Raw genomic sequence first — 26,702 nt, 5'->3', positions numbered from 1 at the left:
CCTTGCCCAGCCCATACTGGAGATTCTTGAGATTCTGAAAGGGACAGGTTCTCTGGGAACTCACAGAGTCTCTAGTTTCCACCTGGAGTTCTCCTCCTCCTAGAGGTCTAATAACCTTTGTGACTTGAAACAACTCTAGAGCATTCTTTCTTCTATTTTCTTTCCCACAGGTGGTCGGTTTCTGGGTCTGCATGGCTCAGTAGAGGATGAAGCCCAACCCTCCAGGCTCCTCCCCAGAGGCCTGCAAAGCTGCAGGCCAGGGTGAGAAGAGCTGCCCTGTCTGCCAGGCCTGTGGAGAGGTCTCAGGTCCAAGGTCTGGTTTAGGGTCAGAGTCAGGGCCTGCACCAAAGCCTGGTGCCATTTCAGGGCCTGGACTGGGGCCCAAAGCTATTCCAGAACCTCAGGCGGGTTCTGGTGCTGTTCTGAGGCCTGATACTGTTTCAGGAACCGCACCAGGTCTAGGGCCTGGGCCAGGCTCTGGGTCAGTATCTGGGCCAGGAGCTAGGTCAGTACCTGCACCAGGAGCTAGGTCAGCACCTGGTCTAGGAGCTGAGTCTGTACCTGGGCCAGGAGCTGGATTGGTACCTGGGCCAGGATCTGGGTCTGCACCTGGTCTAGGAGCTGGGTCAGTACCTGGTGTAGGAGTTGGGTCTGTACCTGGGCCAGGATCTGGGTCTGTACCTGGTCTAGGAGCTGTGTCAGCACCTGATCTAGAACCTGGGTCTGTACCTGGGCCAGGAGCTGGGTCAGTACCTGGTCTAGTTCTTGGGTCTGTACCTGGGCCAGGAACTGGGTCAGCACCTGGTCTAGGAGCTGGGTCGGCACCTGGGCCAGGATCTGGGTCGGCACCTGGGCCAGGATCTGGGTCTGTACCTGGTCTACGATCTGGATCGGCGCCTGGGCCAGGAGCTGGGTCTACACCTGAGCCAGAGCTAGGGCCTGGGCTCAGACAGGGGTCTGGGACTGGGCCCAAACCCAGGGAGTCAACAGCAACCCCAACACCAGCACCACAGCAGAAGACTCAAGCCAAACCCACAAAGGCTGCCAGGCAGAAGGTTCTGGTGACTGGAGGAGGAGGCTACCTGGGCTTCAGCCTGGGATCCCACCTGGCCAAGAGCGGCACTTGCGTCATTCTGCTTGACCGCCGCAGACCCCAGTGGGAACTGTCCCCGGAAACCGAGTTCATCCAGGTTTGGGGACAAGGGTCTTAGTAGACTGGGGTGGTGGTGATGGTCAGGGGAGAGTGTTTGATATGAAACCTGTGGTGTGGAGTTTAGGGGCAGAGACTCTGAAGCCAGACTGTTTGAGCTCCAGCTCTGGCGCTACCAGCTGGGCAGCTGTAGTCACAGAAAGGGGACAATAGTAACACTGACTTCACAGGGTCTCATTGAGAGTTGATGAAACAGTGCACATAAACGTAGCCCAGCCTCTGTGACCTAGAGAGTGTGATGAATGAGCACAGGATGATGCCCACGGTGTCCTGGAGAATCCTTTAGTGAATCCTGCCTCACCAGCCTTTCCTGACGCTACAGAGGCTTGGCCTGGGCTGGGTCGGGGGCCTGCTCTGAGACCAGGCAAGGTGCAGAGGTGTTATCTCTTGCCTTGGACTTGAACCCCCTGCCCTCATCTCTTTTTTCTCTGGTTCAGGCTGATGTCCGAGATGAAGAAGCCCTGTACCGTGCCTTCGAAGGAGTGGACTGTGTCTTCCACGTGGCTTCCTATGGAATGTCCGGGGCTGAGAAGGTAGGCTCCTCACACACAACACCTGCAGTTAGACAGAGTGGGGTTCCAGTCCTGGCTCTGCCCTCACGCCCATCCATTCCCTCATGCTTCACCTACTGTAGGAAGGACTTCGGCTATTCCCAGCCTGCATCTTGCATCCATGAGACCAGATACCAGTTTTGCCATTTTGGTTTGTTTGTTTTGGGTTTGTTTTGTTTTGTTTTGTTTTTGAGACAGAGTCTTGCTTCTTCACCAGGCTAAAGTGCAGTGTCGGGATCTCGGCTCACTGCAACTCCACCTCCCAGGTTAAAATGATTCTCCTGCCACACCCCCCCAGTAGCTGGGATTACAGGCATGTGCCACCAGGCCCGGCTAATTTTTGTATTTTTAGTAGAGACAGGGTTTCACCACATTGGCCAGGCTGGTCTCAAACTCCTGACATCAAGCAATCCACCTGCCTCGGCCTCCCAAAGTGCTAGGATTACAGGCATGAGCCACCGTGCCCAGACTGTTTTTGTTTTTTTGAGACAGAGTCTCACTGTCACCCAGGCTGGAGTGCAGTGGCACAATCTCAGCTCACTGCAACTTCTACCTCCCAGCTTTAAGTGATTCTCCTGCCTCAACCACCTGAGTACCTGAGATTACAGGTACTACAAACACGCCTGGCTAATTTTTGTATTTTTAGTAGAGATGGGGTCTCACCATGTTGGCCAGGCTGGTCTCAAACTCCTGACCTCAGGTGATCCACCTGCCTTGGCTTCCCAGAGTGCTGGGATTGTAGGCATGAGCCACCGAACCTGGCCCTAGTTCTGCCATTTTATAACTGTGTTACCTAGGGCAAGTTTACTTAACCTCGCTGATCCTCTTTCATCATCTGGAAAGTGAGGACATTACTATTAGTAATATCACAACCTCTTCAGAGAGCAATGTGGTAGTATCCACCAAAACATACAGATACCCCTTGACTCAGAAATTACACTCACTTGTGCATTTGCAGCATTGTTTTTAATAACAAAACCCTAGAAATAACCCATCAGTTGAGGACTATTTAAATAAATTGTGTGTGTTTTGGTTTTGGTTTTGTTTTTTTGAGGCGGAGTTTTGCTCTTGTTGCCCAGGCTGGAGTGCAGTGGTGCGATCTCGGCTCACCGCAACCTCCACCTCCCGGGTTCAAGCGATTCTCCTGCCTCAACCTCCCGAGTAGCTGGGATTACAGTCACCTGCCACCAAGCCCAGCTAATTTTGTATTTTTAGTAGAGATGTGGTTTCTCCATGTTGGTCAGGCTGGTCTAGATCTCCTGACGTCAGGTGATCCCCCTGCCTTGGCCTCCCAAAGTTCTGGGATTACAGGCATGAGCCACCACGACCAGCCTAATAAATTGTGTTTTACAATGAAATTATCTGCAGCCATTCAAAAGAAAGGGCTGACTCAATGTGTACAGATAAAAAAACAGTTTCCAAGGTGCAAAGCAGTGTTTGGCATTCTCCTGTTTACAAAAAAAGCAAAAGAAACTGTTTATTTCTATACTCACACATGCTTACATGCTCATATTAACAAGCATAGATTGTCTCTAGAAACACAGAAAATTTAACGGTGGCTGCTTTTAGGGAGGGAAAAGGAAGATTTGGAATCAGGAGTGGGAGGGAAACTTTTCACCATACACTATTCTTACTGTTTGAATTCTTTTTCACCTTGATTGTGTTGCTTATGAAACTAAAACAGCCACAACAAGAATAAATATAGAGCCGGGCATGGTGGCTCACACCGTAATCCCAACACTTTGGGAGGCCAAGGTGGGAGGACTGCTTGAGCACAGGAGTTTGAGACCAGTCTGGGCAACATAATGAGAACCCTGTCTCTATCTTTATTTATTTGAGACAGAATTTTGCTCTGTCACCTAGGCTGGAGTACAGTGGTGCAATCTCGGCTCACTGCAACCTCCGCCTCCCAGGTTCAAGCAATTCTCCTGCCTCAGCCTCCCAAGTAGCTGAGATTACAGGCGCACACCACCACACCTGGCTAATTTTTGTATTTTCAGTAGAGACAGGGTTTTGCCATATTGCTCAGCCTGGTCTCAAACTCCTGACCTCAGGTGATCCACCCGCCTCGGCCTCCCAAAGTGCTGGGATTACAGGTGTGAGCTACCATGCCTGGCCAAAAGTTCTTAAAAGAATAAATATAGGCTGGGTGTGGTGGCTCATGCCTGTAATCCCAGCACTTTGAGAGGCGAGGCAGGTGGATCATCTGAGATCAGGAGTTCGAGACCAGTCTGACCAACACGGTGAAACCCTGTCTCTACTAAATACAAAAAAAGTTAGCTGGGCCTGGTGGCACATGCCTGTAATCCCAGCTACTTGGGAGGCTGAGGCGGAAGAATCACTTGAACCTGGGAGGCAGCAACTGCAGTGAGCTGAGGTTGCACCACTGCTCTCCAGCCTGGGCAACAAGAGCGAAACTCCATCTCAAACATAAAGAATAAATACAGCTGAAATATAGGCATGGAGCTCACCTCCTGGTGTTAAGAGAATTAAGTGAGAATGTGGATCAGGAAGCTCTTACCCTGTCCCTGGCTCACAGGAGCCCTCAGAGTGGCCTAGTTTTTGTTTTTCACACCCCAGCTCCCTCATGAAGGCCCAGCCCGTATTACCATGTCCACCTTACAGATAGGGAAACTGAGGCTTTGAGAGCAGGAAAATGACCCAACAGGTTCTGAGCCCCTCTTTTGTACCAGGCACTCTACCAGGTCCTCTCAAGTGTCTTATTAGGTCCTACCTGCCACCCAGGGGAGGAGGTCGGCCCTCATTTCACAGATGAGGTTACTGAGGGCCAGATGCGGGGCAGAACCTTCCCTAGCAACCCAGGAAGATGGTGGCAAAGCCAGGCACCCACAATCCTGGTGGGCCTTCGGGATCCCTGCTTCTGAGCTGAACATCCTGCTGCCCTGCCCGTCCCACCTGACGCCAAGCTCAGCCCTCCAGCCTCAGCAAGAAGGCATGGGTAGCACCATTACTTTCTCACTGTCTTGTCTTTTAGCTGCAGAAAGAGCAGATTGAGTCTATAAATGTCGGAGGCACCAAACTAGTGATTGATGGTAGGTGCTCAGAGCCGGGTGTGAGCTGCTGTACATCGCCCCTCCCCTTCTCCTGCAGACGTGGGACCCTCCGGCCATCCAAGGGAGGGCCTGTGGGCAGCACATCCTTCGTGCACTGCAGACCTGCCCAGGGCCCTGGATGGGTGTGTCAGTGCAGCCTTAGTATGTGTGGGAACATGGGGAACAGAGTTACCTCTCAGGGCTTAGGGGCTGGAGGAAGAAAAGTTGCCGAAGCTGGTCTCGTGCGGTGGCTCATGCCTGTAATCCCAGCACTTTGGGAGGCTGACTGAAGTAGATCACCTGGGGTCAGGAGTTGGAGACCAGCCTGGCCAACATGGTGAAACTCCCACCTCTACTAAATATACAAAAAAAATTAGACAGGTGTGGTGGTAGACACCTGTAGTCCCAACTACTTGGGAGGCTGAAGCAGGAGAATTGCTTGAATCTGAGAGGCAGAGGTTGCACTGAGCCGAGATCACGCCACTGCTCTCCAGCCTGAGCAACAAGAGCGAAACTCTGTCTCTAAATAAATAAATAAATAAGATTTAAAAATAAATAAACAAGGCTGGCCATGGTGGCTGATGCCTGTAACCCCAGCACTTTGGGAGGCTGAGGTAGGCAGATCGCCTGTGGTCAGGAGTTTGAGACCAGCCTGACTAACATGGGGAAACCCTGTCTCTACTAAAAATACAAAAATTAGCTGGGTGTAGTGGCACATGCCTGTAATCCTGGCTATTCAGGAGGCTGAGGCAGGAGAATCACTTGAACACGGGAGGCAGAGCTTGCGGTGAGCTGAGATCACGCCATTGCACTCCAGCCTGGGCAACAAGAGCAAAACTCCATCTCAATCAGTCAATCAATGAAAAGTTGCCGAAGCACCAAAATCGAAGACCCATGTGTAGGCTGCCTGGGCACGTCCTGCCTGATCCCGTGTGTCTCTGATTCTAGAGATCTTTTTCTATGTCTGCATCCAGTGAGACCTTCTTCTGACCTGTCTCTGGCAAGGTAGCTCAGGGTCCAAGCCACGCTGAGAAAGAATAAGGAGCAGGCCTGGTTCCCAGGGGCCCATGAAGCAGGAACTTGACCTGCACCCTCAGTTAAGGGCAGGAGACCCTTCCCTCCTGAACAACTCTAGATTCTGGGAGGGTCCTAGGGGGCCAAGTTGTGTGTTGAAAACTCAGTGGAAATCTGCATGGCACCTCCTCAGCTGACTCCCTGCTCACATGTGTCCCGTGTGTGTGTCTGTGTCTGTGCACGTGTGTGTGTGTGTGTGTTTGATGCTCTGCGCACCTGTCGCTGCAGTCTGTGTTCGCCGGCGGGTTCCAAGGCTCGTCTATACCAGCACTGTCAACGTTGCATTTGGCGGGAAGCCCATAGAGCAGGGCGATGAGGACTCCGTGCCGTATTTCCCATTGGACGAGGTACCTGTCTTCCAGGAGAGGTGGGTGGGGCCCACGGTCCTGGGACCCACAGCTCAGAGGGTAGGGATGGGTGGAAGCAGGGTGGGTTTCACAACTCAGGATGTGTCCTAGCAGGAAAAGGCCCTCAAAATTGGGTGGCATCATTACTCTCTTTTTGCAACTGGTCACACCTGCAGGGGCATTGAAATCAGACAGGCCTGGCCTTAGCCTCAACCTGGCCACATTCTACCCATGTGACCCTGTCCCTGAACAAATCACTTAAGCCCTTTGAGCCTCTGTTTCTTTTTTTTCTTTTCTTTTGTTTTCGAGACAGAGTCTTGCTCTGTCGCCAGGCTGAAGTGCAGTAGCACAATCTTGACTCACTGCAACCTCCACCTCCCGGGTTCAAGCAATTCTCCTGCCTCAATCTCCCAAGTAGCTGGGACTACAGGTGCATGCCACCACGCCCAGCTAAGTTTTGCATTTTTAGTAGAGACGGAGTTTCACCATGTTGGCCAGGCTGGCCTTGAACTCCTGGCCTCAAGCCATCTGCCCGCCTCGATCTCTCAAAGTGCTGGGGTTACAGGCCTTGTTTTTATCTGTTTGTTTGTTTTGAGACAAGGTCTTGCTTTGCTCTGTTACTCAGACTGGCATGCAGTAGCATGATTTCGACTCACTGCAGCCTCAACCTCCCGGGCAGGTGATCCTCCCACCTCAGCCTCTCGAGTAGCTGGGACTACAGGTGCCCGCCACCACGCCCAGCTAATTTTTGTATTTTTAGTGGAGACAGGGTTTCATTGTGTTGCCCAGGCTGTCTCAAACTCCTGGGCTCAAGCGATCCTCCCTCCTGGGTCTCCCAAAGTGCTGGGATTATAGGCATGAGCCACCGCACCCGGAGAAGCCTCTGTTTCTTCATCCCAACATGATAACAGTATCACCATGGGGCTGTGCAGAGCAGGAAATGAGATAAGCAATGTGAAAATGTCATGTGAACACAAAACAGCCACGTATAGGTAATTTACCCAGCAGGTGTCCAGCATCAGCTTTGCAGGGCAGGCATCTGGGGCTGGCAGCAGCCTCCCTGAGTCCGCCTGCCCCGGTCATTGTTGCTGCTCTGGACCCAGTGCTCCTCTGCTCCTGTGGCTCTGGAAGGAGATGCACTGTTCTTCCACCCAGGGGGAGAGAAGGGGCCATGGGGCTCAGGGCTTGGCCATATCCCAGTGGGATTCCCCAGGGAAGGCGCAGCCCTGGGGCTGGCCAGGCTGGGCAGGCATTGCCAGCAGCATTGCTGACCCTCTCTGGTGGTTCTGTTTTCCCTGGTATCTGGCAGCACATAGACCACTATTCCCGAACCAAAGCCATTGCCGACCAACTGACCCTCATGGCCAATGGGACGCCACTCCCAGGTGAGTATCGTGGGGCTCTGCTTATACCAAACACACCTGCCCACTGCTGCCTCCGCCAACATACACGTGTGATTCCTGCTAATATGTATCTGAGGCCTAATATGTATCTGTGTCCTTCCTTTCAAAGGACAGTTTCCCAGGGCCTTGGCCTTTCATCGTTTGGCACATTCTGAGCGCCTGCTGTGTGCCTGTGCCCCGCCAGGGATACAGCCCAGAAGAAGTCAGGCCCAGTGTCTGTCCTTACGTAGTTAGGTAGGGAAGAGACTTGAGCAAACCCAAGTCTAGCTATCTTTTCTACTGCACAGGAGTGAATCCAGCTTTAGGGGCCCTCTTTACACAAAAGAGTACCAAATGATGAGTGTGGTTTCCCTTCACTATCAAAACCATCTAAACTTGAGAGGCAAGTGGATTTGGAGAGTCGGAGGGCTTAAAAATTATAATCCTCCCCCGGGCACAGTGGCTCACCCCTGTAATCCCTGCACTTTGGAAAGCTGAGGTGGGTGGATCACAAGGTCAGGAGTTCAAGACCAGCCTGGCCAATATGGTGAAACCCCATTTCTACTAAAAATACAAAAAAAAATTAGCCGGTTTGGTGGCGCATGCCTGTAATCCCAGCTACTCTAGAGGCTGAGGCAGGAGAATTACTTGAACCCGGGAGGCAGAGGTTGCAGTGAGCCGAGATCGTGCCACTGTACTCCAGCCTGGGTGACAGAGTGAGACTCCATCTCAAAAAAATATATTAATAATTCTCAATATACAGGTGAGAAAACTGAGACAGATGAACTGACTTCCCTGAAGGTCATACTGCTATTAGGTGGTAGAGATGAGATTTGAACCCCAAGAGAGTTTAACACCAGAGCCTGGGGCCTAATCACTGTGCAGCGCTGTAGCCCCAGCTAAGCAGGTCCCTGAGCATCGGCTCTTTTCCCTAAAATCTTTCCCACCCCACTCCCCATCACCCTGGGCCAGTCAGGCCTGGACCCCTGATCCCAGTGGAACTATCCTGCTCTTTACTCAGGGGTTCAATCTTGTGCAGTTGAATTCTTTCCTCTACACGGGGCCTCTGCTAGCCAGCTCAGCAGCCTGTACTCTAGACACCTAATCCTCCAGCCAAGAATTATTTATATGAGCATCTGCAGCTTTCCATGGTCAGGAGAGTCATGGATACCCTGGCCCTCTGTGAAGTAGCTGTCTGATGCCCCGCCTGCCAACATAAGCTGCAACCCAACCTCCCCCCACTATGCCCAGGTGACCACAAGTTTAAAATTAGCTGCAGGCTGTTTACAGGAAAGCTCACCCGATACCTGCCTTCCAGGAGTCCAGCTGCAGTCACCTGAGGTCATTTCCACTCCCTCCTATCCAAGCGGGTTCCTGAAACTGTTCTGACTTGGCGCAGGGGTCCCTAGTCCTGAGAGCAGAATCCTGAGGCATGCAGATCCCAGCTCAGTGTTAATGCAGTTATGTCCTCCCGTCTTCTGTCTCTAGGTGTGTTAGTATCCTGTGGCTCCCTTGACAAATGATACCACCCAAACTTGATGGCTTAAAATAATAGAAATGGGCTGGATGTGGTGACTGACACCTGTAATATCAGCCATTTGGGAGGCCAAGATGGGAGGATTGCTTAAGCCCAGGAGTTCAAGACCAGCCCGGGCAACATGGCAAGACTCCGTCTCTACAAAAAATACAAAAATGACCTGGGTGTGGTGGTGCATGCCTGTACTCCCAGATACTCAGGAGGCTGAGGTGAGAGGATCACCTGAGCCCAGGGAGGTCAGGATGGCACAGAGAAAGAAAAGACAATCATTTCTTCTCTCACCATCCTGGAGGCTGGAAGTCTGAAATCAAGGTGTCAGCTGGGCTGCACTCCCAGAGGCTTGGGTAGGCTGCACTCCTTCCTTTTTTTGTTTTCTTTCTTTCTTTGAGATGAAGTCACTCTGTCACCCAGGCTGGAGTGCAGTGGAGTGATCTGGGCTCACTGCAACCTCTGCCTGGGTTCAAGCAATTCTCTTGCCTCAGCTTCCTGAGTAGCTGGGATTACACGCATGCGCCACCATTCCCAGCAAACTTTTGTATTTTTAGTAGAGACGGGGTTTCACCAGTTGGCCAGGCGGGTCTTGAACTCCTGACCCCAGATGATTCACCCACCTTGGCCTCCCAAAATGCTGGGATTATAGGTGTCAGCCACTGTGCCTGGCCTGCGCTCCTTCCTCATCTCGTCTAGTTTCTGATGGCCCCAGGCATTCCTTCGTTTGGCTGCATTGCTCCAGCCCCTGCCTCTGCCTTCACATGGCCTCTCCTCTTTTCCATCTGTCTCTTCTCTGTGAGTCTCTTAAGGACACTTGTCATTGGATAGAGGCCCCCCCGCACCCCACCGATAACCCAGGATGATCCATCTTGAGATCCTTAAGGACATCTGCAATGGCCCTTTTTCCAAATAAGGTGACATCAGTAGGTTCTGGGACATGGACATATCTTTAGGGGCCACTATTTAACCCACTGCACTTGCCCTCAAGGTAAAGTGAGAGGCTTAGAGGATGTAGCAGTTAGGGCATTTGGTTATGACCCAGAGACACTGGCCAAAGCTCATTTATCGGGGGAAAGGGAACTTATCTAGGAAGGATGTAGGCTAGCTTCTGGAAAATAGATTTCTAGAAACGCAACCACCAGGGCTTGGAAAGGACAGTGTTAAGGCAGCTTCAGGGACCTGGGTGGCAGGAACTGATGACCAGTCTCCTCTGGGTGACTCTATTCCTAGGATTTTAGTTCCCAGTGTCAATGATATCAAGAGTCCCCCTCCTGGGTGAGAAAATCCCATGGCCACCTTCTAAACTGATGGTCCCCCTAAGACCTCATGCAGAAGGGGAGGGGTTCCCCAAAGGAAAGCAGTCATGGAAGGTGACCCACCCGGGGATTCCATACCAAGGTTCAGCCCCTTCGGGAACCCAAGCCTTGGGAGGGAGAGAGAGTGGAACCTCTTCCCAGAGGCTCCATTTTAGTTGAGAAGCTGGGGCTGGGAGTTAATTAATTTATAAAATTAAGGTGGGGCACAGTGGCTCACCTGCAATCCCAGCACTTTGGGAGGCTGAGGTGGGTGGATCACAAGGTCAGGAGACCAACCTGGCCAATATGGGGAAACCTCATCTCTACTAAAAATACAAAAGTTAGCTGGGCATGGTGGTGGGTGCCTGTAGTTCCAGATGCTCGGGAGGCTGAGGCAGGAGAATTACTTGAACCTGGGAGGTGGAGGTTGCAGTGAGCTCAGATGGCGCCACTGCACTCCAGCCTGGGCAACAGAGCAAGCTTGTCTCAAAAACAATAAAATAAATAAATAAAAATAAAAATTAGCTGGATGTGGTGGCATGAGCCTATAGTCCCAACCACTTGAGAAACTAAGGTAGAACGATTGCTTGAGCCTGAGAGGTTGCAGTGAGCCGTGATGACACCACTGCATTTCAGCCTGGGCAACAGAGTGAGATCCTGTCTCTAAAAAAGTTAATTAATTAAGTCATTAAGCTGGGTGCAGTGGCTCACATCTGTAATCCCAGCACTGTGGGAGGCTGAGGCAGGTGGATCACCTGAGGTCAGGCATTTGAGACCAGCCTGGACAACATGCGAAACACTTCATCTACTGAAACTACAAAAATTAGCGGGACACAATGGCATATGCCTGTAATCCCAGCTACTCGGGCAGCTAAGGCAAGAGAATCTCTTTAATCTGAGAGGCGGAGGTTGCAGTGAGCTGAGATTGTGCCATTGCACTCTAGTTTGGGCAAGAGAGCAAGACTCCATTTCAAAAACAAAAAGTCATTTTAAATTTTTTAAATATATATTTTAAAGTTCTAGCATTCTATAGCACTATATAGTGACTATTACAACGATTGTGCATTTTCAAATAGCTAGAAGAATGGATTTTTTTTTTCTTTGAGACAGGGTCTTGCTCTGTCACCCAGGCTGAAGTGCAGTGGTGCTATCATGGCTCACTGCAGCCTCAAACTCTTAGGTTCAAGCGATTTCCCTACCCCAGCCTCCCAGAACACTGGGACTATAGGCGCACATCATGGTGCCTGGCTGCTTTTTTGGTCAGAGATGGGGTCTCACTTTGTTACCCAGGCAGTAGATATGAATGTTCCCAAGACAAAGAAATGATAAATGTTCCAGATGATATTAATAGATATGCTCATTACCCTGATTTGATCATTAAACATTGTATTCATGCATGGAAAAACATCAGGTATCCCTTGCTTTCTAAACTTCACAGCCAAAACATCACACCTTACCCCACAAATATCTACAATTATTATATGGCAAGAAAAATAAAAGAAAATTGGCCGGGCGCGGTGGCTCAAGCTTGTAATCCCAGCACTTTGGGAGGCCGAGGCGGGTGGATCACAAGGTCAAGAGATCGAGACCATCCTGGTCAACATGGTGAAACCCCGTCTCTACTAAAAATACAAAAAATTAGCTGGGCATGGTGGTGCGTGCCTGTAATCCCAGCTACTCAGGAGGCTGAGGCAGGAGAATTGCCTGAACCCAGGAGGCGGAGGTTGCAGTGAGCCGAGATCGTGCCATTGCACTCCAGCCTGGGTAACAAGAGCGAAACTCCGTCTCAAAAAATAAATAAATAAATAAATAAATAAATAAATAAAAGAAAATTTTTTAAATCTTAAACATGAATTATGGCCGGGAGCAGTGGCTCACACCTGTAATCCCAACACTTTGGGAGGCCAAGGCAGGTGGATCACCTGAAGTCAGGAGTTCGAGACCAGCCTCGCCAACATGGTGAAACCTCATCTCTACTAAAAATAATTAGCCAGGTGTGGTGGTGGGCGCCTGTAATTCCAGCTACTCAGGAGGCTAAGGCAGGAGAATTACTTGAACCTGGGAGGCAGAGGTTGCAATGAGCCAAGAGATTGCACCATTGTACTCCAGCCTGGGCAACAGAGTGAGACTCTGTCTCAAAAAAAAAAGCATAAATTATTATAAACCGAAAATTTTGTAGGTGTTCTTTTATATATATATAAATAGTAGAAACGGTCTCACTATGTTGCCCAGGCTGGTCTCAAACTCCTGGGCTCAAGCAATCCTCCTGCCTTAGCCTCCCAAATGCTGAGATTACAGGCATGAGCCACTGCTACCAGCTAGTAGGTGTTCTTAAGACAAGATTGACATATGTCTGTGGCAACCGTTCAGACTGTACCCCTAGATTGCCCCAGGAGAGACATGTTCACCCACTTCTGCCATTTGGGTCCCTCCAGTGGAGAATTTGGGAGGCCCCGGATGCAGCTCTGTCCAGGTCTAGGGAGCTCCGCTGGGCTAGAACAGTGAAGGGACAGAGCCTGGCTCTTTTGTGCGGCTCTAGTCTTTCCTTTCTCCATTGATTGGAAAGTGTAGCAGCCACTCCCACTTCCAAAGCACCCATTTTCCAGGTGAGGAAACCAAGGCTCAGTGAGCTGAAAGGCAGTATTTACTGTTTGCCTTACTGCTGAGAAGCAGGGGCATTAGGGAAAACGGTGTGGACTTCGGGTCCCCATCTCAGTTCCACCGCGCTGAATTGTGTAACTGGAAGCAAATCACAGCCCTTCTCTGAGCTATGGTTCTTTTATCCATAGGCAGGGATTATAACAGCTCCGACCTTGGCGTGCCAGAACACCAGGAACATGGAAGGACCTCTCTGAGAGTCCTTCTCTCTTAGATATCTATTATATAGTCCTTACCTATACATAAAGACCTCTCCTGGTCCTTATCCAACTGATGATTAGAAAAAGAAGAGAACAAAGCTGGGCACAGTGGCTCACGCATGTAATCCCAGCACTTCGGGAGGCTGAGGCAAGCGGCTCATTTGAGGTCAGGAGTTCAATACCAGCCTGGCCAACATGGTGAAACCCCGTCTCTACTAAAAATACAAAAATTAGTCGGGCGTGGTGGTGGGTGCCTATAATCCCAGCTACTTGGGAGGCTGAAGCAGGAGAATTGCTTGAACCCAGGAGGCAGAGGTTGTAGTGAGCCAAGATTGCACCACTGCACTGCAGCCTGGGCTGCAGCATAAGACTCCGTATTTTAAAAAAATAAAAAAGAGGGAACAAGAGCTATGGGCATGAGGGCATGTGCATCTATGTGCATCTGTAAAATGGGCACAATGGTACTCTCAAGGAGTGTCCAAGGAAATCACTCTGCCAAATTCTTGATAAACAGACTGCCTGTGCAGATGTTTGCATCTGGCTCTTAACTCTGTGACTACACTGTGAGGGCTGGGAGGGCAGGGACCATTTACATTCTTCACAGGATCCAACCAGGGTTGGGGGCAGGGAGGTTGGAGGTGGGAATCAGACTCTTTATAGTGTCTGCTGAATGACTAACTAATTGACTAAAAGAACAACAAATTGAACGAGGAAGCCCCTGGGCCAATCTTCTTCTCTAAGCTGTCCAGGTAAGGACCAGGAGATAGAGGTGGCCTCTCTCTCCCTCTCCCTGTGGGCTGCTCCTTCCCTGACCCCGACCACACTTCCCTGTGTGCTAGGAGGAGGCATTCTTCGGACGTGTGTGCTCCGGCCCCCAGGGATCTACGGTCCTGAAGAGCAGAGGCACCTGCCCCGTGTGGCGGTATGTCATCCCCACCTTCAGCACCCGAGTCAGAGAAGGATCCTGGCTGAGGTGCACACTGGTCAGGCCCTCCCAGCCCATGGTCCCTGCACCAGACTTGAGTCTAAGTGTCCCGAGCCTGGGACCTTTGGTTCTACAGGATGTCCCCACTGGTCCCCAGGCCCCTCAGAGCTCCTGGCAGGAACAGAGGTCTCAGAGTGTACCAGCCAAGCCAAGGCATGGGTAGAGGAGCCATAGAGCTGTGACCCCAAAAAGGCAGAAGGGAGCCTGTTGCCCTCACTCCCATGGGGGCTCCCTGCAGCCTGGATGGTGTCTCCCATGCCGGGAGCACAAGTGTCTTCATACAGAAAGCCTCTCTCTAAAGGCTTGCTGGAAATATAGGTGCCAGAAATATAACTACAAGGGGCTCTGGGCCCTGTCCTCAAATTTCTCAGGGAGACAGACACTGCAGTCACAGCTTCAGTATGGGGAGGGCTATGAAGAGAGGAGCACAAGAAGATGGGCCTGGCAGGGGAAATCCAGGAGGGCTCCCTGGAGGAAGTGGTGTCTGTGTTGTTGGAAAAGAGAGAAAGGAATTAACCAAGGAAATGAGGTGGTAGAGAGAAGATAGGCCAAACAGAGAGGACGGCTTGGGGACAAACCTGGAAGTGAGAAAGATCATGATTGTTTTAGGAGGCAGCATGAGGTCCCTGTGGCTGGATTCAATCTGGGAGCGCAGGATCATGAGGAGCCAGAGTTATTAGTGGGGAGAAGTTCCAGTCTGCAGTTTCAAAACATTCCTCTGCTTGGCTATATGTCTTTTTGTTACAGTCAGGGTCTCACTCTGTCACCCAGGCAAGAATGCAATGGTGTGATCACAGCTCACTGCAGCCTCCATATCCTGGACTCAAGTGATCCTCCTGCCTTCCAAGTAGCTGTGACTATAAGTGTGCACAACCATGCCTGATTGACTGTTTTTATTTTTGGTAGAGATAGGGTCTCATTATGTTGCCCAAGCTGGTCTCAATCTCCTGGCCTCAACCAATCCTCCTGCCTCAGCCTCCCAAGTTGCTGAGATAACAGGCGTGAGCCACTGCACCCGGCATTTATTTATTTATTTTTTTTAGTTAACTAGGTTCTTAAGGGATGTGGTCAGCCCCAGTGACTCTCTTCCCATTCATTTATTCATTCATTGAAAAAAATACGTATCAAACTATATGTGCCCCACACTGTTCTAGGTTTGAGGACAGATCAGTGAACAAAACAGATGATTCCTGTCCTTGTGGGGTTTATCTTCTCACATGAACAGATAGATGATCAACAATGAACATGTTAAATTGTCAGGTATGTTCAGGCCAGGCGTGGTGGTTCACGCCTGTAATCCCAGCACTTTGAGAGGCCGAGGCAGGTGGATCACTTGAGGTCAGGAGTTTGAGACCAGCCTGGCCAACATGGTGAAACCCTGTATCTACTAAAAATACAAAATTTAGACGAGCACGGTGGCGTGCGCCTGTAATTCCAGCTACTCAGGAGGCTGAGCCAGAAGAATTGCATGAACTCGGGGGCGGAGGTTGCAGTGACCAAGATCTCGCCATAGTACTCCAGCCTGGGAGACAGAGCAAGACTCCATCTCAAAAAAATAAAGGAAAAGAAATCAAAGAATCTTGCCTGCAGGAGGCTGGGTAAAAAAAAGAAGAAAGGGAAAAAAAAAAAAAGAATCTGCCTCGCTGGGCAGAAAACAGACTACAGGGGCTGAGGGTGGACAGAGAGGGACCAGTTAGGAAGCAACCGTGTGTCCAGGTGAGAAGAGGGTGGCTGTCGGAGTGGCGAGAAGCGGTCAGATTCTGGACAGATTCTAACAGTTGAGCCAATTGGATTTGCAGGTGGGTTGGACATGGCATATAAGACAAATGAGAGTCAAAGGTGGCTTTAGGGTTTTAGCCCAAGCAGCACAGTGAACTGACCAGTCCACTGGGAAGGGAGGGAGGCGTGGGGTGAGAGGGACAGTCAGATGCTTGCTCCAGGAGCTGGTGAGTTTGAGTTGTCTGTTCGACGACCTGGTGTTGGTATCTGGAGCTCACGGATACGTGAGCCTGGAACAGAGGGGCCTGACCTGGAGCTAGAACCTGCGGAGCCATCAGCATCTAGACGGAACGTGAAGCCACTCTGGGCACAAGCCTATGTTTACTACCCACCCCCCTCCACCAGGGCCACATCAAGAAGAGGCTGCTCGTGTTCCGATTTGGGGACCGCAAGGCACAGATGAACTGGGTCCACGTGCACAATCTGGTGCTGGCACACGTGCTGGCGGCCAAAGCCCTCACCGCGGCCAAGGGCTACGTGGCTGTGAGTCCCCTGTGATGCCCCCAACCACCTTCCCCACAGGGCTGCAGGCAGGGTGCCCCATCCCTAGGGGATTCCTGGATGACACACCAGATTTCCCCCCAACTTCAGATGGCTGGTGGGACTCTCAGCCCAGGGAAGCTTGGGGGAAGCAGGCAGGTGGGGTGCGTAATTCCTTATAGAGCATCGTTAGCTCTTCTCTATGACCATGTGAGGTTGGCATTGTTGATCCCAGAATAACAGTTGTCAAATTCTAAGCCTCCACGCATATCGTCTCCTTTAATCTTCACAACAGTCCAAGAGGGAGATCCCAATATTATCCTCCCATTACTCAGATGAAGAAACTGATGTACAGAGAGGTTGGGCAACTCCATGGAGGTCACACAGCTAGTCAGTGTGGTCATCCTGGAATTCACAGGGAATAGCTCCGGTGTGTCCTCAGGTCTTGGGGCTGCTCCAGAGAACTCAGGGTTGGAGCAGCTGCTGGGAGCCATCTGGAAGGGTGGGGCCAGGCTGCTGGAGAGAAGGCTGACTGTCCCCTCCCACGTGTCCCCTTCAGAGTGGGCAGGCATACTACATCAACGATGGGGAGAGCGTCAACGTTTTTGAGTGGATGGCCCCGCTGGTAGGTGCCCAGATGCCCCCCCACCACCCCGAATGATCATTCTGGGATCCCTGACATTCTCTTCCTATTTTAAAAAAATTTTTTTGTTTTTTTGAGATTAAGTTTTCCTATTGTCACCCAGGCTAGGGTGCAGTGGTGCAATCTCGGCTCACTGCACCTCTGCCTCCTGGGTTCAAACAATTCTCGTGCCTCAGCCTCCTGAGTAGCTGGGATTACAGGTGCATGCCAGCACATCCAACTCATTTTTGTATTTTTAGCAGAGATGGGGTTTCATTATGTTGGCCAAGCTAGTCTAGAACTCCTGACCTCAAGTGATCCACCCGCCTCGGCCTCCCAGAGTGTTGGGATTACAGGCGTGAGCCACCGCGCCCGGCCATCCTTTTCTATTTCTAAAAGGCCAGAAGATTTCACGTTAAAAACCAACCAACTCTTTGCCCCGTGAGATGGCTCACATCTGTAATCCCAGCACTTTGGGAGGCTAACCCAGGAGGATCACTTGAGGCCAGGAGTTTGAGACCAGTCTGGGCAACCAAGCGAGAACCTGTCTCTGCAAAAATAAAAATTCAATTAGGCAGATGTGATGGTGGCACACCTGTGGTTCCAGCTACTTGAGCAGCTGAGGTGGGAGGATTTCTTGAACCCAGGAGTTCAAAGCTGCAGTGAGCCAAGATTGCACCACTGCACTCCAGCCTGGGTAAACAGAATAAGACCCTGTCTCTAAAAATCAATTTTTTAAAAAAACAGCTCTGGCAATAGTATTCACTGGGCAACACTGGAACTGGCTGGAGCCCTTGAGGGGCACCATGTGCTCCTCAGTTACCTGCAATTCTCTTCCACCCTGCTTCCGGGCGTTTTTGGTTTGTTTGTTTGAGATGGAGTTTCACCCTTGTTGCCCAGGCTGGAGTGCAATGGCTCGATCATGGCTCAGCACAACCTCTGCCTCCCAGATTGAAGCCATTCTCCTGCCTCAGCCTTCTAAGTAGCTGGGATCACAGGCATGCACCACCATGCCCAGCTAATTTTGCATTTTTAGTACAGATGGGGTTTCACCATGTTGGTCAGGCTGGTCTCAAACTCCCAACTTCAGGTGATCCACCCACCTTGGCCTCCCAAAGTGCTGGGATTACAGGCGTGAGCCACAGAGCCCAGCATGTTTTTGTTTTGTTTTGTTTTTTGAGATAGAGTCTCACTCTGTCACCCAGGCTGGAGTGCAGTGGTACAATCTCAGCTCACTGCAACCTACACCTCCCAGGTTCAAGCAATTCTCCTTCCTCAACCTCCTGAGTAGCTGGGACTACAGGTGTGCACCACCCTTCCTGGCTAATTTTTGTATTTTTAGTAGAGACAGGGTTTCACCATGTTGGCCAGGCTGGTCTTGATGCTTCCAGATTTATGTTGGCTTCTAGCCCTGTGGAGGTTTGCTTGTGAACCACCTGCTATGTGCTGAGGCTCTGAAAGAGGTATGTGGAAAAGAAAAAAGCTCAAGGGAGGTGGTGTTTAGTCTTTGGGGGCTCCCCATATGGCAGCCCAGGAACTCTGGCGTCCTCTCTGAGCAGCCCAGACTCCTAGCAGCCAGGCTTGCCTGGAAGGGCTAGACCAGAGAGCCCAGGCTAGAGGACAGTTTTTCTCCTGACCTGGAGAATTTTTATGCCAGTGAAGGGCTCACTTTATCCCGCACCAGCCCATTCTGCTGCATCTCCTGCCGCTCTCCACACACATGCTCCGTTGTTGTTGTTTTCTCCTTAACAACAGAAAAGCCAATTCTGGAAAAATGAGATTCTATGTAAGTGCCTTGGAGTGTCTCTAGATATAGACAGATGTAGGTGATAATTAAATGATGTGAAGAATCCCAAGTTAAAAAGCTACCTGGCAGGTGTAATGGCTCAGGCATGTAATCCCAGCACTTTGGGAGGCTGAGGCAGCAGGATTGCCTGAGGCCAGGAGTTTGAGACCAGCCTGGGCAACATAGTGAGACCCCCCGATCTCTGCAAAACAATTTTTTTAAAACTATCCCATGCTTTCAATTCCTCCTTGGGTTTTCTGGGTCAAGGTGTGGATTTCCTTTCAAGACTGTCACAGGCTTGGGGTTGGCTGCAGGGTCTGCCCTCTGGGGTGGGTGAGGGGGAGACAGGAGGTACCTCTGCTGGTCCCCAGTAGAGGGAGCGTGTGGCCTTTCCACACCAGCCCCTCAACAACCTGTTCTCACCCCAGGTCATGTTTCTTTGCAGTTTAAGAAGCTGGGGTACAGCCAGCCCTGGATCCAGGTGCCTACTTCCTGGGTCTACCTGACAGGTAAGGAAAGGAGTGTGTGTAGAAAAGCCCTCTGTGTCCCAGGTGTACCTTGCATAGCCTTAATTGAAACTTAGGGCCAGGCGCCGTGGTTCACGTCTGTAATGCTAGCATTTTGGGAGGCTGAGGCAGGCAGATCACCTGAGGTCAGGAATTCCAGACCAACCTGCCCAACACGGTAAAACCCCGTCTCCACTAAAAGTACAAAAATCAACCGGGTGTGGTGGCGCACGCCTGTAATCCCAGCTCCTTGGGAGGCTGAGGCAGGAGAATCGCCTGAACCCAGGAGGCGGAGGCTGCAGTGAGCAGAAATTGTACCATTGCACTCCAGCCTGGGTGACAGAGCAAGACTCTGTCTCAAATTTTTAAAAAAGAAAAGAAAAAAAACTCAGGGTCAGGACTAGGATGAGGACAGTGAGGCACTGTGGGCACAAATTTAAGGAGGTCGAGCAGCAACTCCAAGCCTGGTTTTGCACTTGCCTGCTGCTGGGAGCAAGCGCCTCCTTAAATTCCACACCCTAGTCCCACCTTTTTCCACGTGCAAGGCAGCCATTAATGGGCCCATTGTAAAGTTGAGGTAGCTGAGGCTCTGAGAGGTTAGTGACTTGCTCAAGGTGCCACAGTAAGAAAGTAGGAGAGCAGAATTCACACCTGGGTTTGGCAGGCTGCTCGTGGTGCTACTGGGAGTTCGCATGCCAGTCAGGAGGACAGAGAGCCCTGGGGCTGTTCTGTCCCACAAGGTCACTCTGAAGTTAGAGCCGCTTTAGAACAGAGACTCCATTTTGATCCTAGATTCTCCTCCTGTGCCTGAAGGTCAATCTCTCTTCCCACCTCCAGCCCCGACAGTGAGTCCTGGCTGCTGCCCTTCCCTCTGTCTCCAGCACCCATCCACTGGCCTCCTCCCAGCTGCAGACATGGAGTGACCAGGCTGAGGGGGATGATAGCTCTCCAGCCCAAATAGTTGTGTTCCAGGGATGCCTGTTGTATTTTAAATGCATCGAGTGGCTTGCTATTAAAAGCAGGGGCTTGCAAATTTGTGTTCACCAGGGTACACGTGCAGGGCAACTTCTCACGTGCAGCACTCTCACAGTGATTGGCACTCCTGGCCTTGAGCCACGGCTGTGGGCACTTGGAGAGGACTACAAATGCATTCCCAATTCCTAGTGGGCTAAAAGTGACTACGTGCTTCTCAACCCGAGTTGCACTTTACAGTCACCTGGGAGCTTTTGAAACAGAGAAATGTCTCAGCCACACCACTGACCAATTAAATTGAGATCAGCAGGGCGGAAGCAGGAGGGAAGCGTCAGTATTTTTAATTTTTTTAGTCAGGGTCTTGCCCTGCCACCCAGGCTGGAGTGCAGTGGCATGATCAGAGCTCACTGCAGACCCAACCTTCTGGCCTCAGGCAATCCTCTGCCTCAGCCTCTCAAGCCTCTAGGACAGGTGTCCCCAAACTACGGCCTGCGGGCCGCATGCGGCCCCCTGAGGCCATTTATCCGGCCCCCTGCCGCACTTCAGGAAGGGGCACCTCTTTCATTGGCGGTCAGTGAGAGGACCACAGTATGTGGCGGCCCTCCAACGGTCTGAGGGACAGTGAACTGGCCCCCTGTGTAAAAAGTTTGGGGATGCCTGCTCTAGGACTACAGGCTCCTTCCACCAGGTCCAGCTAATTTTTATACTTTAGTAGTGATGGGGTCTTGCTGTGTTACCCCAGCTGGTATAGAACTCCTGGACTGAAGCAATCCTTCCACTTCAGCCTCCAGAGTAGTGGAGATAACAGGCATGCACCTCTGTGCTGACTATTTTTTCAATTTTTTTAGAGATCGGGGAGGGTCTCACTTTGTTGCCTAGGCTGGTCTTGAACTCCTGGCTTCAAGATCTCCTCCCTTCTCAGTCTCCCATACTGGGATTACAGGCATGAGCCACCATACCTGGCTCTCACCAGTATTTTTTTTTTTAATAAAATAGGTAGATCATGATAGATCAGGAACCAGTATGTTTTTTAAATTGGTCCTACGTGCAGCCCAGTTTGAGGACTGTTACTCCAACCTCCTTCTCTCCTATTCTAGAGAGCGAATTGGAGTAGAAGTGAGATAGATTATTATATGAGTCACTTTGAATCTGCCCAGATTTTCTTAAAGCTTCAGTCCTTTAATTTTGTATTTTATTTTATTTTATTTGAGACAGAGTCCTGCTGTGTCACCCAGGCTAAAGTGCAGTGGCATGATCTCAGCTCACTACAACCTCTGACTCCCGGGTTCAAGTGATTCTCCTGTCAGCCTCCCAAGTAGCTGGGACTACAGGCATGTGCCACCACACCCGGCTACTTTTTGGATTTTTAGTAGAGACGGGGTTTCACTATGTTGACCAGGCTGGTCTTGAACTCCTGACCTCATGATCTGCTCACTTCAACCTCTCAAAGTGCTGGGATTATAGGCGTGAACCACCAAGGCTGGCTTTTTTTTTTTTTTTTTTTTTTTTTGAGATAGAGTCTTGTTCTGTTGCCCAGGCTGGAGTGCAGTGGTGCAATCTCCGCTCACTGCAACCTCTGCCTCCCAGGTACAAGTGATTCTCCTGCTTCAGCCTCCCTAGTAGCTGGGATTACAGGTGTCCACCACTATGCCCAGCTAATTTTTATATTTTTAGTAGAAACGGGGTTTCACCATGTTGGCCAGGCTGGTCTCAAACTCCTGATTTCAGGCAATCCACCCACCTCGGTCTCCCAAAGTGCTGGAATTACAGGCCTGAGCCACTGCACCCAGCCCAGCCCTTTAATATTAAAAACAAGTTACTTGTGCCGGGCGCGGTGGCTCAAGCCTGTAATCCCAGCACTTTGGGAGGCCGAGGCGGGTGGATCACGAGGTCGAGAGATCGAGACCATCCTGGTCAACAAGGTGAAACCCCGTCTCTACTAAAAATACAAAAAATTAGCTGGGCATGGCGGCTCGTGCCTGTAATCCCAGCTACTCAGGAGGCTGAGGCAGGAGAATTGCCTGAACCCAGGAGGCGGAGGTTGCGGTGAGCCGAGATCGCGCCATTGCACTCCAGCCTGGGTAACAAGAGCAAAACTCCGTCTCAAAAAAAAAAAAAAAAAAAAAAAAAAACAAGTTACTTGTGACTTATTTCACAGCTAAACAAGGCACCCCAGCACAGGCTGCTGATTTAAAGGAATCCAATGACTTTTGCAAAGTGACCTCTAGCAAAGCAAATGATGCCCCTCATTGGTTTGTCCCTGAGGGCCTCTCAGGAGTTTGCATAATGTGAGGTCCCTGGTCACTGGCCCCCTCCCTCCCCGCAGCGGCAGTGATGGAGCACCTGCATCTGGCCCTGAGACCCATCTGCAGCCTCCCACCGCTGCTCACCCGGAGTGAGGTAAGTGAGCTGCTGCTATGGGAGCCCCAGCCTTGCTCCCCCTCCCTCCCTTCCCACCTCTCCCCGCCGCCCCCACTGCTGCCACTCCTTACCCCTTTGACGCCATGATGACAGATGCTTGTCTGAGGTCTCCATGTGGGTCCAAAGCTGGTGCTAGCTCTGTTATTATCACCCCAACCTCTGAGCTTTTGCTGAGGCTGTGCCTTCTGGGTCTCAAATGTGACAGCTCCAAGCCCATCCATCATCACTGTTCTTTTCATTCATAAGCATCTTGTCTTTCCAGCCAGACTGGGGGCTCTCAAAGGCAGGTTTCAGGCATTCACTCCTTTGAATGTTACCAATCCCATCAACTCTCAACACATACACACACACACACACACACACACACACACACACAACAGCCTGACAGTCCTAGGCTGATAGTTATGCTTACTGAATAAGTATATATTAAGTACCTACTGTATACAGAATATAAGTCTTTATGAGACAGGGTCTCACTATGTGGTCCAAGCTGGTCTCAAACTCCTGAGCTCAAGAGATCCTCTTGGCCAGGTGTGGTGACTTGCACCTATAATCCCAGTGCTTTGAGAAGCTGAGACAGGAGGATCACTTGTAAGCACCTCCCTGGGCTTGTACCAGCCCCTGCCCCACCTTCGGGGTTTGAGCACACCTCTGCTTCACCCCTTGAATCCTGGCCACGCCCCTGAGGCCAGGAGTTTGAGACCCGCCTCGGCAACATAGCGAGATCTCAGCTCTACAAAAAATTTAAAAATTAGCCAGGCAAGGTGGTGCATGCCTTTAGTCCCAGCTCAAGTGGGAGGATCGCTTGAGCCCAGGAGTTCAAGGCTGCAGTGAGCTATGATTGCACCACTGTATTTCAGCCTAGGAAACAGATGGAGACCCTACCCCTAAAAAAAAGAGAGAGAACGATTCTCCCCTTTTAGCCTCTTAAGGGGAGGCTACAAGTCGCCGAGATTACAAGCATGTGCCACCATGCCTGGCTCAGAATACTATTCTCATAAGAATGATGATGCAGGTTTATATTTGCTTAGTTAAAAGAGAGAATGTTTTCATCACAGACTGTAAATAGCAAAGCAGTAGGTGGTGGTTGAGGTTATTTGCAAAAATCCTTCCAGTCAACTCTCTTGTTTGATTCTCTCTGATGCCCTGCTAAGTCAGAAATATCAAAAAGATCGTGATCTCCATTTTATGATGAAAAACTGAGCATAAGGAAAATTAGTGATTTGTCCAGGGCCACACCATACCGGAGTTGGCTTTAGACTCCATGTTTAGTGTTATTTAACCAGGGGAGTCAGAGAGGGAGAGTGCAGAATGGGCCACAGAAAGGAGTGGTTTCCCCTTTGAGCCATCTAGATTAGTAGAGGAGAGAATAAGATGATAGTGACCATCTCTTGGGTGATGACAATATGCCAGGCACTGTGCTTTATTTCATTTCATCTTCATTACCACTCTGAGTTGTAGACTCCAGAGAGGAGGAAATGAGACACACAGTGAAATAAACTGCCCATGGTCACTCACTTAAATGGCAGAGCTAGGATTTGAACCCAGTCCTCAGTGATTTCAAGCTTAACTATTAGCTTTTGAAATGCATCAGGAATCGCATCCACATAAAATAGCTGCCAGGCTGCTGCTGAATTGTGATCAGGCAGGGACGTGGCTCCTCTCCCTCTTAATTAAGTTGGAAATTTCCTTCTTCAGCCCTGAGGTAGTGTCCTTAACTGTGGAAGTTCCTTGGCTGTGGCTCGGGTACCCTCTGCTGGTCAATCTGTGACACAGCAACCAGCCCTCCAGTTTGACTTTACAGCCTTTTATGCATTTAACATGTATGGAGCATTTCCTGTAGTACCAGGCACTGAGCTAAGCAATGGAGGCGAGAAGACATAGTCCTTACCCTCGGGGAGCTCCTAGTCCAAAGGGGAAGACATCCCATTGACCAGGCAACTCAACCCTGTAATTAGAGCCATTCTTGGGAAAATCGAGAGAAAGCCAGTGCACACAGAAGAGGCACCTATGCCAACTCTGAGGAAGTCAAAGGACGCTTCCCAGAGGAGGTGACATCTAGAGACATCTAGGTGTGTTAGGGACCCTGCTTATCTAGCGTAACTCAGCTCCTGTGCTCCTCAAAGCCCTGCACTTACCCCCCATTAAGCATCTAAGACCACAGGTTTGACCCCAGGGGCTGTTTCAGTGGCACTGGAGAATCTAGCAGCTGGTGAACTCTTCCCCGGGGTCTGACTGAAGAACAAGAGAAGAAGAAATGAGTCAGGTGGGAGGGCATCTCCAGGTGCCAGCACAGCAGGGAAGGACTTAGGCTAAAATCTGGCTCCCCTGTGTGACCCCCGGCAAGTCACTCAACCTCTCTGACCATTTTCCAAGTATACACAGAACAGATAGTGCTAGTACCACCTTAGAGGATTAAATGAGGTAAGGCATAGAAAGGATTTAGCCCAGGCCAAGTGCAGGGTGTGTGTTCCTTAACTGACAGCTGTCATTACTACCCTTGAAACCACTGGGCCCCAAGCCATCTGGCAGCAGGGGAAACACAGCTTTGAGAGTAATCGGTTCTGCATAATCGAATTCCTCTCTTAGGGAAGCTTAGTTAATAAGCGAGGCCGTGAAGGCTGCCCCTGGGGCCCGCCTAGCCACAGTTGGTCTGGGGCTGGGGGCAGGAAGCCAAGGTCGTTTTCTGGAGATCTGTTTCTGGCAGGTGTTCAGCTTCTCCTTGCCGATGCCTAAGAATGTATCAAGGGCCTCCTGAGTCCCAGCACCGTGCTGGGCTGGGAAGAGGAGATCTCTGCTTCCTAAGGGTCAAGGGGTTAGATCTCTGCTTCCTAAGGGTCAAGGGGTTAAACAGGGTGCGAATTCAGCGGGGCTGGAGGGGGCGATGCAGAGGCGGCAACCTCCAATAAAAATGAAGATGGAGAGAAGAAAGGAAGTCCTCCCTAATGAGGGCATCGCAGGAGCAAGACGCTGCACTTAGGTTCTTTTAAATCGCTGTGCAATGGAGGGGACATTCCTACCCTCTCTTCCCTTTCTGTGAACAGCGAGGTAGAGGATGCCCCCTTCCCACGAGCCCCGCCCTCGGATGCCCCACCTGTCCCCGCAGGTGCGAAGCGTGGCCGTGACGCACACCTTCCAGATAGCCAAGGCCCGCGCCCAGCTCGGCTATGCGCCGGACAAGTTCAGCTTAGCCGACGCCGTGGAGCGATACATGGAGTCCACTAGCCGGCGACCCCGCAGCTCCACGGCGCAGACGCTCCTGCTGCCGCTGCTCGGACTGCTGCTGCTCCTAGGCTCGCTCGCCCTGGCCCTGCACTTCCTAGGCCTGCAGCCTCTACAGGCCGCCATGAAGCGCCTCTGACCGTCCGCCGTCCGCCGCCCGCCGCCCGCCGGGGTCGGCCCTGCTGCACCCCTGCCCTCGCCCAGCTCTCTCGGCTGGTACCAGCCCCTGCCCCGCCTTCTGGGTCTGAGCGCGCCTCCGCTCCGCCTCTTGAATCCTGGCCACGCCCCTGAGCCGCCCTCCAGACCCCGCCTCGCCGCCCGAGTCCTGGCCGTGCCGCTGACTACTCCCAGACCTTGCCTCGCACACCTGCCTGTGTTTTGGCCCCGCCTCTGTCCTGCCCCACCCTTCGAAGTGGGCACGCTCCCCGGGCGCCCCCTGAATCCTGGCCACGCCCCTGGTCGGCCAGGGGGCCTAGCCCCAGCCCCTTTCCGTGTTTTGGCCCCGCCCTTCAAATTGGGCATGTCGTCCCCCGCACGCCTCTGCCCCGCCCCCTGACTTCCTGGCCTGTTCCTGGGCCGCTCTCCAGGCCTAACCCCGCCCCCGTGTTATAGCCACGCCCCTCTCCCCTCC

The 26,702-nt window shown here is 51.4% G+C and overlaps 1 protein-coding gene across 2 annotated transcripts; it reads left to right on the top strand.

The window, feature by feature from the left end:
* Positions 1-206: 206 nt before the first annotated feature.
* SDR42E2 (short chain dehydrogenase/reductase family 42E, member 2) lies at positions 207-26,702 on the top strand. Of its 2 annotated transcripts, none has more exons than XM_003930172.4 (12): positions 207-261; positions 1,006-1,190; positions 1,648-1,743; positions 4,757-4,814; positions 6,117-6,235; positions 7,545-7,620; positions 14,138-14,220; positions 16,408-16,545; positions 17,102-17,167; positions 19,396-19,459; positions 22,755-22,828; positions 25,956-26,702. In XM_003930172.4, exons 1-12 carry the CDS (start codon positions 207-209, stop codon positions 26,208-26,210), a joined length of 1,269 nt encoding a protein of 422 aa, XP_003930221.3. In that variant the 3' UTR covers positions 26,211-26,702. The 2 variants fall into 2 exon arrangements, with proteins under 2 accessions (XP_003930221.3, XP_074238049.1); XM_074381948.1 differs by having other exon boundaries at positions 207-684; positions 811-1,190.

This window comes from Saimiri boliviensis, chromosome 12 (genome assembly GCF_048565385.1).
Source record: "Saimiri boliviensis isolate mSaiBol1 chromosome 12, mSaiBol1.pri, whole genome shotgun sequence".
NCBI classification, from domain to species: domain Eukaryota; kingdom Metazoa; phylum Chordata; class Mammalia; order Primates; family Cebidae; genus Saimiri; species Saimiri boliviensis.
Note: the sequence above shows the minus strand (reverse complement) of the source record. Positions and strands in the feature narration are given on the sequence as shown.